Genomic DNA, 13599 nt, shown 5'->3' on the forward strand with positions numbered 1-13599 from the left:
TCATCCAGTTACCTGTCTGCCCAGCATAGATATTTTTGCCATTCTTTCTGAAGAGACACCAGGTCCTTCCCTTGGGATGGAAGTGGTGGGGAGACAAGTCTAGGCTGCTTTGAGGAGCCATTGGCCAGGGATGTCACTTAAGAACAGCATGGGGGTAGGGCCTCATGCTCCTGGTCATGCTAGGGTCAAAGGTGGCAGTCCATACCTGATCTTGAGCCTGAGGAGGGTCTCTAGGCAGATGTCACCTTTTACCAGAAGCTTTCACCAGCTGGAAGGGGCTGGGCCTTTCTGTCCCTGGACAAGCTTGCTCTGTGGGCCTCTGTTCTCCTGCCAGTTTTCCTCCACTAGACTGAGCTTATTTGACATTTATAGCCCCCGAATCCCTAGCCAAGGCCTCAACTGGTACCCAGCAAATGTTTGTGGAGTGAATGCATGAATGAACATAATAAAGCCAAAAGCAGAAGGGAAGTACAGCTTTGTTCACACAATGGATGTGGGAAAAAGGAGTATAACATGGCCCATTCGAGATGTCTGTTGATTCATTTAAGTGACACACAATGGGTATGTTTAGTGAGGTCTCCTGGAGGCCACAGTAGTGGAGGATGTACATTCATTCATACATTCATGTATTTTTGTTCCCCACTCTCTGTTCAAGTCCTGGGTGCCGGGCCCTCTGCTAGAGCTGGAGATACAGTGATGAACAGAACAGAGGCGGCCCCCTCCTCCCTGTGAAGACAAAGTGGTGAAGGAAGTAGACATGGATGATGCCAATAGCATGCATGAAATTCACCCATGAGGAGCTACAGGATCTATGTAGAGACGTGACTTAGGCTGGTCCCAGAGAAGGCTTCCAGAGGGAACAATCTTTTTGCAAGAGGAATGTTCTAAGCAGGAAGAATGACACGGTCAAAGCCCAGGGAACTGAAAAATGCCCAGGGCACTGGAGCACCGAGTTTGAGGCAGCACATGATGAGGGAAGCCATCAGGGCTGGATATGGGAAGTGGTAGCCTTGGTGAGATCTGTGTCTATCCCGGGGTAAAGACATCTTTGAGGGTTTCCATCTATGGGAATGACATGATCGAGATCACATCGTTAAAATATCACTCTACCTGTGAGTAGAGTAAGGGTAGAGGGAGCTGAGTAGAAGCTGTGGATTGTTCAGGTGAGAGATGGTTGTGTCCTGAATTTGGGCTGTGTGGAGAGCAGTAAATGGACTGAAAGATACACCAGGTAAGATCTACAATGGGGGAACATGGAGGAGAAGAAAATGGAAATGACTGGGAGATGCTGATTTCATTTCCTGAGGTATGGGAAATGCTGGAGCAGAAGCATTTTGGGTGGTAGGGTGGGGGGAGATAACAAGCTTGCCAATTAAGTGGCCCAAAGAAAAGCCTGTATAGGTCTGGAGTAGGCCTGGGCTGGAGATTCAGAACCCAGAGTCATGGATTTACGTGAGCCAGGAGCCCCTGGAGGCATGAGGGAATGTCAGGTATAGTAGATTGGATGGTGGATCCTAAAAAGATATGTCCATGTCCTAATACCTGGATCCTGTGAATATGATCTTATTTGGAAAAAGCAGATATAATTGAGTTAAGGATCATGAGATGAGATTATTCTCATTACCTGGGTGGACCCTAAATCCAATGAAAAGTATCCTTATAAGAGAAGAGAAGATGCAGATACTGAGGAATAAGTGTGGTCCAGGACTCTGAGGCCCTGTGGAGGCCTTAGTCCTTTGGCTACTGCTATGTGGAACAAGGCATTAAGGAGACACCCATCCTTTCACATGGGCAGCAAATACTTATTTGTGGTAGGGGCTGAGGATATGATGATGGACAAAAACACACATAACTTATGTACTCCTGGATCTCCCAGGCCGGTGGTGGTGGTGGGAGGGGGGTAGATATTAATCAAACAATTATTCGACTACATCAACTGTGGCAAGTCTTACAAAGCACACAGAGCATGAGAGGCTGTTCTAGGAGGTTTTGACCTGGTCAGGGAAGTGAGGAAAATCCCTCTGAGGGGATCAGGAGGATTTAATTGGGGGGTGGAGGGAATTTTCCTAGATAGAAGGAGTAGCATGTGTGAAGGCCAGAAAGTGGGGTACGAGAGTAAATGGCCAGTTAGAGAGATGGGAGGAAGGTTATTGTGGTTAGAGAATTGAGCAGGAGCCAAACCATGTGAGGCCTTAGAGACCACTTTTAGGGTTTTTCTTAAGAATAATGCAGTTTAGTAAACTGACAGTGATGGGTTCAGATCAGCATTTTGAGATCACTGTGGCTACAATGTGGAGGGGAAACAGAGTTGAGCTGGGCAGCCAGTTGGAACATTGTTGCAATTATTCAGGTGAAGGAGGATGGAGAGAGATGAGTGGATTAGAGAGAGATTTAGGTGGTAGATTTAAATGCACATGGGATATGGAAGGATAGGGCTTAGGGGTGAGGCAGAAGGATGTGCTAAGCATGACTCCCAGGCTCTGGTTAGGTAACGGATGCGGGGTGGGGTGGCTCCTTCAGTGAAGCAGAGAATATGGGAGGTATGGAGGGGGAAGAAAGCATGAACTCGGTGTTGGATATGTTGCAATTGAAATGCCTGGGGACACTCAAGTGGAGATGTAGACTCTGTAGTCAGTTATATGACTCTGGAGCTCAGGAGTCAGAACAAGGGGAGGGAGAGGAATTTGTGAGTCATCTGTGTATAGGAAGAAATTATAGAAAGGGGAAAGTAGAGTGCTGGGGCCTGAGCTTTGATGAACTCCCAACCTTTACTGACAAATCGGGAGAAGGGAAGAGGAGGATGTGCTGGGGGTAGGGAGTTGGGAGCCTGGGCAGAGGTGTCCAGAGAAGATGGTGGAAAACAAGAGACATGAGTGTTCCAGGGAAGTGGTGGTCAGACTCTGCTAGAGTGTCAAACGCTGCTGGGGGCTTCAGCAGATGAGGAATGAAGAGTGGCTGTTGAATTTAGGAGCTTGGAAGTTACAGAGAGTTTATTGAGACCTGGTTTGGTGTTGTGAGGGGGCCAGAAAGCCCACTGCAGGCGGCTGAAAGATGGGAGGGAGGTGAGGACGCGGAGACAGACTGCTCTTTCAGGGGTTTTGCTGTGGTTGAGGAGAGACATACTGCAGTAGTCCGTGGGGTCAGATGAGGGTTTTCTTTTTTTTTCTTTTCTTTTTTTTCCCTACAGTACAGGCTTGAACATGTTTATAGGTCAAGGGAAGTATACAGTAGAGAGGGGGAAATTGAACATTCAGGGGCGAGAAGGGATGATCCACAGAGCAAGCTCCTGAGAAGGGGAAGAGGATGGGAGGATCTGGGCAGACAGAGGGTGGCATAACAGGATGTAGCAGATGCAGGAAGGTTTGTTTGGTTTTAGCTGAGCTCTGGCGAGTGGCTGACATAGGCCGGAACAGTGGCTCATTTCGCTTTTTATGTGTTGTGTGTATTTCTGTGTGTGCTGGTGTCCTCCCCCAGTCTGTGCTGCCAGCCTGGACAGTGTGCTGCAGGGAACATCCCCACAGGGCCTGGGCAGAGGCTGGGTACCTCCCACTCCGGGCAAGTTCCCTGATGAGATTCTCAGACAGCGTTTCCACTCATTCATGACCAGGAAGGTTCACAGAGCAGGCGTGGGAACCTGCCTGGCCACCAGGGCCTCCTCCAACTCAGGCGGAGGTTTGCTGCATCCCTGCCCTCATTCTCTCCCAGACTGGACTGGCTGAAGGAGGTTTTTGGCCCATGTAATATAGAAGGGTTTGGGCAAACTAAGGTTTAGTCGCACCCCCTCCTTCCCCCTCGCGGCCCGACCCCCACCCCGCCCGCGGCCCCAATCTCCGATGGGCTCCCTTCTCACCAATCCATCACCCGCACATCAATCAGGAGGACGAGTGCTTGAACCAGGAGCTGGGGACAGTCTGAATTCCTTTGGGTGCTTGGCCCCGCGGGTGGACACCAGGTTCCTAGTCTTCTTCAGGGCCTTCTCCACAAGTCTGTCACCACCGCCTGACACCCCGGCTCCCGCTCCTGGTGAGCCCCCATTCGCCTTCAACCTGCGTGTGGTGATGAAGGGGAGGGGGCAGTAGGAGCTCTGTGTACCCAGTAGGACCACCAAGGCCTGAGCTGAGGTCAGGGGAGTCCGTCAGCGTCCAGGGACTCCCCCACAGCACGGGCGCCAGGGTCGGTTGGTAGTGGGCCCTTCTCCAGCCGCCCAGGGGCTGCGGGGAGGGCGGGCGGCCCCACAGGTAGGGGCCGGGCGACGCGAGGCGGGCGCGGCGTACGTGCGGCCAGCGGCGGGCGGCATGAAGGGCGCGCGGCCGGCTCCCGCCTGGCCCGAGGCCGGCTCCGGGCTCCCGCGCGGTCGGGCGGCCGGGGCTTCCCTGGAGGTCGCTGGCGGTGGCGACCCCTGGCCGAGGCTCTCCGGGCGCGGAGCCAGGGCCCGGGCCGGCTCGGGGGCGGGAGGGTGGGGACGTGGCGGCGGCTCAAGCGGGCGGAGTCCGGCCGCGGCGGGAGGCGGAGCCGCCGAGGGAGGAGGCGCCGAGCGGGCCGGGCGCCGCCGCGGGAGGTTCTGGAAACGCCGGGAGCGGCGCGTGTCCAGGTGAGCGCCGTTCCCGCTCCGCCGCTGGGTCCGCTCGGGCGCAGGCCCGGGTCGCCCGGCCGTGCGCTCAGCCCACTCGGGGCAGGGTTTGGGGGCCGGGGGTCCCGCCCTGGGAGCGCAGCCCCTCGCCCTCCACCCTGCTTCTGCACTCGTCTGGGTCCCCGTCCCTCCGCCTGCGTCCGCTTCCCGGGCTCGGGCTGGTGAGGTCAGCGGCGCCCTTCCTGCCGGTTCCCTCGGCGGCCGCGCCAGGCGGGGAACTTGGCCGCCCTGCTGTGTCAGGCTCCCCGGGAAGGGGCGGCCGGGCTGCCAGAAGTTGGAGAGGGAAGCAGGGGCGTCGGCCAGGCCCTGAGGGGGCCGCTTCATGTTAGTGAGGTCCACTTCCCTCCAGAGGGCAAAGGGTTGGGAGTCTGTGCCGGACCCGGCGGGGTCCAGCTTGGTGCCCATTAACACAGGCTGGTGGATGAGAAAGTTTTTTTCTTTGTCGCCCTCCAGACATCCCTTTTGAATCTGCCTTGTTTTTCCTCGGCAGCTGTGGATACTTGTGATAACTAGTTAACTAATTCAACAAACTGGCCTTCTGTGTGTCAGAAACCGTAAGGAGTTGCTAGCCCAGTGTGGCAGATGGACTGGAAGACCGGGCAAGTCCAGCCCCAGAGCAGTGTGGTGAGTGCTGTGCTGGGAGGGAGCACTGCGCTGTGGGTACTTGGTAGAAGACAAGACACTTCAGGCCAGAAGGCTTCCTGGAGGAGGTGACCCGTGAGCCGAAGTGGTCAGATGAAGGCTGAATAAAGGATAACCTGGACAGAGGAACAGCCTATGTGAGAGGGAGCAGACCTGAGCACTCTAGTGGAAGCAGGGTGGTGGGGCAAGGGACACTTTAGGGGATAACTGTCCATGTCGACCCTGTCCACAAGAGCTTCACTGTGCCCTGCATGTGGAGGGTGCTCAGTGAACCCTTGTAGCATGAGAGTGGATCAGAGCACTTCCTACTTCAGGACAGCATAGGTGGGCCTCTGGCCTCTGCATTCTAATGACATCTTTAAAATGGCGTGGAAGAACATTAGAGTCTAGAGTCCCTCCCAAGACAGACTGGTGTCTTCTGCTATAGAATGATACCTAAGGCTTGTGCTTCTTGATGGAAACCATCTGAGGCCCTGGAGCCTCGGCCCTCCTGCAGGAGATCCTGGCTCAGAACAAGGGTTGGGGGATGTTCCTTTGTAGCTTAGGACGTTCTAAAATATCTCAGGTTTTGCAGAGATCCACTGTCCACCTATGTATTTATAGAATGTTTTTGCAAGCCGTTGCTTCCCAGCCCGTGTCACATCTGGGGTAACATGTTCCATGATTGAGTTCTCTGTTAAATGAACCAAGATGTCCTTAGGCTTGTACTGAAACTGCCCTTGAAGTGTCCAGCCTGCAGCCTCTCACTATTGTCTGGGCCTCAGGGCTCAGCCTCTTTGTCCACTTTTCCCACTCACAAGATCTTTGGGCTGTGAGTCCTTTTCTTCTCAGATGGCCAAGCATGTCCACTGTGCAGCCCAGCCAAGGAAGCCACGTAGCAAGGATGGAGTGAGTTGGCTGAAGGCCTCGGCCCAGAGATGCTGTCATACTGGGCCACCCTAGTGCTCCGAGAGCTCAGCAGGCAGACATGGTGATGACTAGTCTGTGGCTTGTGATAGTTGTCCCCTCATCCTGTTGCAGGCTCTGAAGTGGGGTGCCCAGGAGAGAGCTTACTTTGCTGCTGGTTTAGCCTGGCCGCAGCTGCTCTCTGTTGATTCCTGTGTACCTCCTGTGTGCCTGGTTTCTGCTTAGAGTGTGCCTGGGGCTGGAATGAGGGAGGAGGATGAGGAGGCGGCAGCTGCAGTGGCACTGTTCTTGCCCGTGGGTAACTCATAATCTCTCTGAGATTACTGCTTTACTCTGGCAGTTTAGCTGGCCATGTGCCAGGGGAGGAGTCCAGAGTATAAGTGCTGATCAGAAGGAGAGACTGTGTGGGTGCAGTCCCGAGGAATGAGTGGGGTGGGGGACTCTGGGTTCTACTCATTTCGTGAGAGAGCCTCAATTTTTCACTCTATCCTCCCACATTCTTGGGAGGGTCTGAGATTGGATGCAAGACCTTGGCCGATTTGTAGCCACGCTGGCTGATAGTGTTCATTGGGCTGGTGGATGTGTTTCTGGCTCCTGGGATCTATCAAGAGTTTAATTTTATGCAGATGGAGGTTGGCAGGAAATGCTGTGATACAGGCACGTGCAGGCCCAGACAATGCTGGGGCGACAGTTAAACTGAAGAAGTTGCTCCAATCTAGTAATTTGGACTTCTAGAGTGCCTTGGGGTAGGGCGTCAGCCTGCCTTAGAACAGAGAGGGCTGGTGGCTCCTGTGGCCACTGGGGTTTATGCTGGGTGGGGATGTGGAATGAGGGATATCGTTTTTTATTCTTAGAAGGAGCAGAAGGGAATGAGAAGTCTGGATTAGACTCCTTGGAGCCCTAGAAGAGAATTTTTGTTTCGGTGATGTCATGGCAAGGGAGAGGACAAAGTGTTTGGGTAGTGAGTTCTCCAGCTCCGATAGGATCTGTCTGAGCCTGATCACAGACCAGCATCTGCTCTAGACCTTTCAGGAAGTGCTTGCTGGAATGTAGCCTCTTGTGTGCCTGGCACTCCTGAGGGCCAAGGTGTGGCTGACATCCTGAGGCCTCATCCATGTAGGAACTTGGAGTGAACAGGTCAGAGGCATAGACATACGTGAGGTCTTAGGACTGGTCCAGTGCCCTGCATTTTGCCAGAGGACTTTCCTTCCTTGGTGGGCTTTAGAGCCAAGGATTGACCAGTCCCAGGCTTATTCCCTGGTGCCTGGTGTGCTGCGTTCCACTCTTTCCTGAATTAATGTTTCATCTCTTCCGGCGCTCCTAGGACCTGGAGATTGCCCAGTTTCTGCCTCATTTTCATCTTCACTGAACCCCTAGACTGGACCTTCTTTTTCTCCAGAGATCAGCTGGGCAGCTGGCTGCTTTGGGTCTACTGACATTGCTCCAGTACCCTAGGTGCTGGTGACTGGTTTAAATTGTGCCTGGTGCTGCTGGGCTGCCCACTGACATCTGTCATCTCATCGAAGCATCCCTATGAGATGTAGGTCCTAATATAATATAGATGGGAAAACTGAGAGTCAGAGAGACCTATAACTTATCTAAAGTCACAAAGCCAGTAAATGATTGTGGGGCTGAGATTTAACTCTGGGGCTATCTGACCCCAGGGTGTACCTGCCTACTGGACTGTACTGCCTTGCCCTGAGCTAGGCTGATTGGTCATTGGTTAGTGCTGTGATGTCTGGGGCAGGAGTGACTGTTACCTGAACTCGAGGCACCATTCCTATCTTCCGGGTTCATGTTGTTGTCTGCCTTCTGGCGGGATCCAGCCACAGATGTAATGAAGATGCTTTGTGAACCACAATAAAGTCCTTGATGTACACAGGCTTGCTCTGCCAGAGCAAAGTGTGGCTCCCACTTTTGGGAGGTCCTTGTACTGTAAACCAACAGATGTTACTGAGGGGAACTGAATGGCAGCAGTGTCTAGTGGGAAATGTGTTTTGGGTTGGAGTCTTGGCAAATCACTGCCACTTGTCAGGTGTGTACAAACTCTCTCTTAGAATCAGTTATCTACCTGTATCTGAAATGGAGATGATCTACCTAGTTTACAAGGTTTGGGTGAGGATTAGAAGGTAGAAATGAAAGATTTTTGGAAACAAAGAGTGCTTATCTTAGCATTGTTCCCAGAAAACAGAGCCTGAGGCAGAGCTTAAGTGCTGACCGCTTCATTGGAAGGAGTAGTTGCAGGGCAGCAAGGGTGAGGGGAAAGGAAAGAGGTAGAGAAGGGTGGGAAGCAAATGCAGGCTGGCGCTTTAGCAAGCCGGCTGCTCTGCGCAGAGCAGCAACAGTTGTTGGGCTGTGCGGGCCGTCTCTGGGCGTGCGCTGCAGAAAGTCTGCAGCCCAGAACAGAAGGTATTTATCTGCTGACCTCCTCTCTGTCCTTCCCCAGTCAGAGTTGCCTCATGAGTTAACTCCTCCTGCTCCTGTGCTGGACTACCAAGGCCCTCCAGCAGTGACTGGGGAGGAGGGTGTGGCACATCTTTGGAGTCTAGAAGTAGTGAGCGGAGCAACATTTGGGGCCTGACAGTCTCTTCATGGGTCTGAGGCAGAGCAAGTGGCCCAGGACACAGGAGAGGCCAAGAGAGTAGAGGTGGTACGTCAGATGCATCCAATACAATGGTGCCAGGATTTTATCCTTGTGTGGAGTTCCTTCTTATGAGTTAGTGTCACCTAGACCGCCAAGTCTCTGCCAGGATGGTGACTGAAAACACAACTTGGCTTTTGCATGTCGATTTTTACAGCCTTCTTTGCTACTTCATTGCTTGTTTACCGAAGCAGGAAACTGGTTTTGATGGCATCCAATTGGGAAGTACACATCTACACGTTCATCGACCAGATAAAGTGTCAGGACAAACATGGGTGAATGCCTATGATTCATTAGGTTCTCAGTGAAGGAGAATATTTTTTGTGTGAGATAATAGTTAGAGGTATGAAACTTGGAGTCATGAGATGGGGCTGAGAGGGTGGTAGGGCAGAATCAAAAAGGTCCTTAGGGCTAAGGAGTTTGGACTTCCTCCTGAGGGCAGTGGAGAGCTTTTGGAAGGTTCTTAGGGAGAGAGAGACTGAAAGAGGGGTTGCAGGAAGCTATGCTGGCTACTTCGTAGAGCAGAGGTGGATGGCAGATGAGAGATTAGTGCATACAGAGGCCAGCGTGTTTGCAGGAGGAAATTGGGGGTGGCTCAGACTAAGGCGATGACTGAGGCATGACATCGAGTAAGGAGAGTAGAGTGCTTCCCATTTTTCCCTGGTGTGCCAGTGACAGCAAGAGCCTCAGTGAACATCCGTGTGCTTAGGTGGCAGGGCCTCCTGGAGCCTCTGCAAAACTCTGCCTAGGTTGAGCACGCCTGTCCTCTTGGCTCTGCCATCCCAGGGTTGGCCACACCCCTAGGAGGCCGGGCCTTTGGGGGAAGCCCTGTTCAGGCAGGTTTGGCTTCTTCACCAAAGGCAGGCAGCCTCTGGTTCAGTGCCAAGCAAGACCTGTTTGTTCTCAGCAAACCCGTGTTCTGTCTCTAGGCTGTTAAATATATTGTTAAAACTCAAGCTGTTGCATTTGGGTTGCAGCTGGGAGCATTGGCAGAGGTTCCTGCCTGATGAGGTAAGGGGAGAAGCTAAGGACAGCAGTAGTAGTTTGCAGCTGGAAACATCTTTTCATGGCCATTTGGCCAGGTTGTAAATGTCCTTTCCAAAGAGCAGGCTTGCTGGGGACTCTGATTGTATGTTTTGGAATTGCCCTGTGCTTAGAAACAGTGCCAGTCACCTGGTGGGTGAATCACTGTCGTGGGGGTATTGGCAGGCTTTGGAGGACCACCCCTTGGGGATCTGAACTCCAGCTATCATGGCCGCTTTGGAGTCCATTTGAGAGGGCCTACTTCGTTTTCTTTTTAAGCATACTAGAAAATTTGTTTCAAATTTCTCATAGAGCTCCTTGAAGAAAGGTTAGGAAAAACAAACAATCATAAAGAGAAAAATTAAATTAAATTATTTCACCAAGATACAACAGTCTTGCATGTGTGTATATGTACATTTGCACAAATATGCACATATATACATTTTTCCTTGTAAAAATGAAATCACAGAGTACATATTGTTTGGAAGCCTGCCTTTTCCACTTAACAGTATGCTTTGATCTTCTCTCCATGTTAATATACATATGGCTTCTAATCTTGTACAATCCACAACAATCCATTATAGAGAAGAACTGTACAGTCTTCTTTTGTGGTAGTTTGTTGGGTGCCTGATATGGACCAGACATTGTTCTAAACTCGGGATGCAGCTCAGATAAAACTCAGTATTGGTTTTCTGCCTGGGCTTGGTGCCACTTTGTTTTTCATAAAAGGAGGTTCAACATTGCCCATTTCCAGGCCTGTTCAGCATGGATTTCTCAGAGTTCCTAGAAGGGCTTTCAGCAGCTCTGGACACTTCATTTGGCACAGGGCAGGCACACATGCTCCCGCCTAGTCTGTCCTAAGCAAGTTCTGGATATAGGTGAGATGGGCGGCAGGTATGTAGTTAGTTGGCCTTTCCCACAATGCCACCTCCCAACTTGATCTTGGTTCGATGACCTTTTGTACAAAGCCTTTAGTGTTCAGGGACTTAAGATCCAAGAGAAATGGGGTGGGGCTCCAGGGCCCCTCTGCCTGGGGTCTCAGTATTGATTGTAGTAATCTGGGAGGGGGACATCCTCGGGGTTGCCTAGCTTTCTGGGTCAGCAGAGTCATTGTCATCCTCCTCAGAGCGGGACATTGCAGGTTCTTGGTAAGCCATTTCCTAGAACCCTATCTGTGATTCTTTGGGTTTCTGCCTCCAGGCTGGGATTCATAGATGGGCTCAGTTTAAGCCAGACAGCACATTCCGGAGAAGTGACAGCTGGTATTCATATAACGAAGGAACCTGGCTGCTTTTCCCTATGTGCTGTAATGTGTGAACCATGGACAGTATCACCAAGGTGATTTGAAAGGAACCGAGAGGCTTCTCCTTCCCCTGAATTTGTTCCCTGATCTCTGAAGAGGTTTGCCACTGCAGCTGGCGACACAACAGGGTAGAAGCACTGGGTGCCCCCAACTGTGCCTGGTCTGGTCTCCTGCCTGTGCGCCACTCTCTCACCAGCCTGATGGGGAGTCAGCTGGTCCCTCACTGTCCACAGATACATCCTGACCCTTGGTTTTTACTGTCCCTTCCCTATAGAACATGCTCTCCTGAGCTAGTCAAGCCTCTTGAAAGATAAGGAACAAACACCACCCCAGGTAAAAGGGGTTTGTGTAAGCAAGAAGAGGCCTTCTGGGGTGGGGATGCAGTATGGTGAGCCTAGGAGCTGACCTGTGGCTGGAGCAGGGAGGACCTGGATCCTGTCTCAGAGCTAGCCGGCCTGCTCCCTTTCCCTCCTCTGCTGCCCTCATTCCATGATGGACCCTTTAGTCCGATACTCCTTACCTTGCAGCAGGTTCTGGGCTGAAAGATCTTGTCCCATGTATGTCTGGGCCCCCAATACTCGGGGCACTGGTGGGCTTACTGCTGGCTGAGCAGACATTGGATAGGGGCATGAACAAATGAGGTCATTCACTTATTCTCTCCTCTTCCTGATGCAGGAACCATATGGGGTGGGGGTTGTGGTTGGGCTTCTCTGAGCCTAACCTGGAACCACAGTGGATTGGAATTTCTTCTGAAAGGGTCAGGCGAGGACTGGTAGGTGTGACTGTGTGTCTAATTGGCCATGGCAGGCAAAAAATCTATGAACTGGCATTAGGTAGCTCAGACTGAGAGTTCTGTTAGTTAAGCTTACATTTAGGGGAGAAGCATTTGTATTTCCTTTATTTTCCTCGTTTTCTCTTAGTAAATTTCCAGTGGGGCTTGGCTGAAGTAGAGCAGGAAGAGGAGGGACTAGCAGAACTGGGCTCAGATGGATGCTGGTCCTCCAGCGTCCTCTGGGCTGCGTGGCTGAGCTCAAGGCAATGTCTGAAGCTTCCATTGTGTACTCAGGTCCACTGCCAGTGGGCCTTGCCCCAGGTCATGCCTGCTGCCTTTGGAGCTGGGTCTGGCTATTTTGAGGCCTATGAGAAGACAGCATCTGGCCTCTTACCTGTGTCAGCAGCCCAGCCCAGCCCAAGGCTTTCACCCTGTGTGGCTGATTCCTTTTTATATCCCGGGTGCCTAGCTCAGTGCCTGGCATATGTGGGTCAGTGCCTCAGTGACTCGCTAGTGAGGACAGTGACTGCCAAGGAGCCTCACTACAAGAAAAACAGCATCTGCCCAGAGTGCCTGCTCCCAGACTGCTTTTGCTGTGGCCAGGTGTGGACTGGCAGGAGGCAGTTTTATTTCTCTTCTGGCCAACCATCTGCTATACACCTCATTTTGGGTGTGGGTCCCCTGGAACATATTGTGTCAAGTTCTCTTTCTGTCATTGTTTCTCCTATACTGTCAACCTTCTTGTGCGCAGGGGATATATGTTACGTCTGGGTCCTCAGTACCTTGCACTGTTCTGGCACATGTGTTGGGAAGAAAAGCAGAAATAGAAAAGCAGTCTGTGAAACAAGAACGGGTGGGCCATAATCTCAAACTTACAGATTATTAGAACCAGAGGTGACTGTCCCCCATGCAATTCAGCCTTCCCATGTTGCCGGTGGTTACCAAGAGCCTAGAGGGCACAATCTCTCCTGAGGCACATAGCCCCCTAGAGCAAGGGCCAGAATTGAGCTCATACTACTGGTTCTACACCCTGTGCTCTTTCCACTGGTGATCCTGAATATCCTTAGCTTCTGTGTGCTAGGTTCAGATTTTGGCATGTTCGAATGTGTGTATGTGTGTGCACCTGTGTGTGTGTGTTTCCTTACCTGTTACTTTTTTTCTCCCCTATTGTTGATCCAGTGACTATCACTGAATACCTTGCAGATGCTGCCCTCCGTGACTATGAAACTTCAGGTGTCCATGTTGCTGGTGGCCTGGTTTGGTGTCCTGGGCTGTGTGCAGGCTGAATTCTTTACTTCTATTGGTATGTGCCAACAGGACTATCATCTGTCTGAGCAACCATTAGCTCAAGTGCCAAGGGGTGTCACCGCCTGAAGACTGTTCTCATTTAGGATGGGATGGCCTCACCCACTGGTTTTGACCAGTTTTAGGGAGAGTGGGACTTGCAGAGTTGCTATTTCTGCTTCTGAGGCCCCGATGACCTGGATGTCCTGGGAGCCAGCTGTCTTAACCGGGTCCTCCTCCCTGGGACATGCAGGCTACTCCCGGGCGGCCCAGCCTTCCTGACTGTCTTTCTCCCAAATCTTAGAGTGGTTCTGAGTGGAAAACACTCTGTGGCTGGTGGATCCAGCTGCTCTTCTCCTTCTGACCTAAAGTCTCAAAGCTTGTTTCCATGTGATGAA

At 52.0% G+C, this 13599-nt stretch overlaps 1 protein-coding gene across 9 annotated transcripts in view; it reads left to right on the top strand.

Annotated features, from left to right (window-relative positions):
- Positions 1 to 4474: 4474 nt before the first annotated feature.
- P4HA2 (prolyl 4-hydroxylase subunit alpha 2) overlaps positions 4475 to 13599 on the top strand; it is a 31674-nt gene continuing 22549 nt past the window's right edge. For 4 of the 9 annotated variants that reach the window (XM_039879974.1, XM_039879967.1, XM_039879965.1 and 1 more), the window contains exons 1-3: positions 4475 to 4591; positions 5084 to 5254; positions 13121 to 13220. In XM_039879974.1, coding sequence (XP_039735908.1) covers positions 5213 to 5254; positions 13121 to 13220 — 142 coding nt within the window. In that variant the 5' untranslated portion in view covers positions 4475 to 4591; positions 5084 to 5212. Of the gene's footprint in view, positions 4592 to 5083; positions 5255 to 13096; positions 13221 to 13599 lie in introns of those variants that run through there. The other 5 variants (XM_039879968.1, XM_039879966.1, XM_039879971.1 and 2 more) reach the window with 4 other exon arrangements.

The sequence above is a fragment of the Pteropus medius genome, unplaced genomic scaffold (genome assembly GCF_902729225.1).
Source record: "Pteropus medius unplaced genomic scaffold, Ma_sr-lr_union100, whole genome shotgun sequence".
Lineage (NCBI taxonomy): Eukaryota > Metazoa > Chordata > Mammalia > Chiroptera > Pteropodidae > Pteropus > Pteropus medius.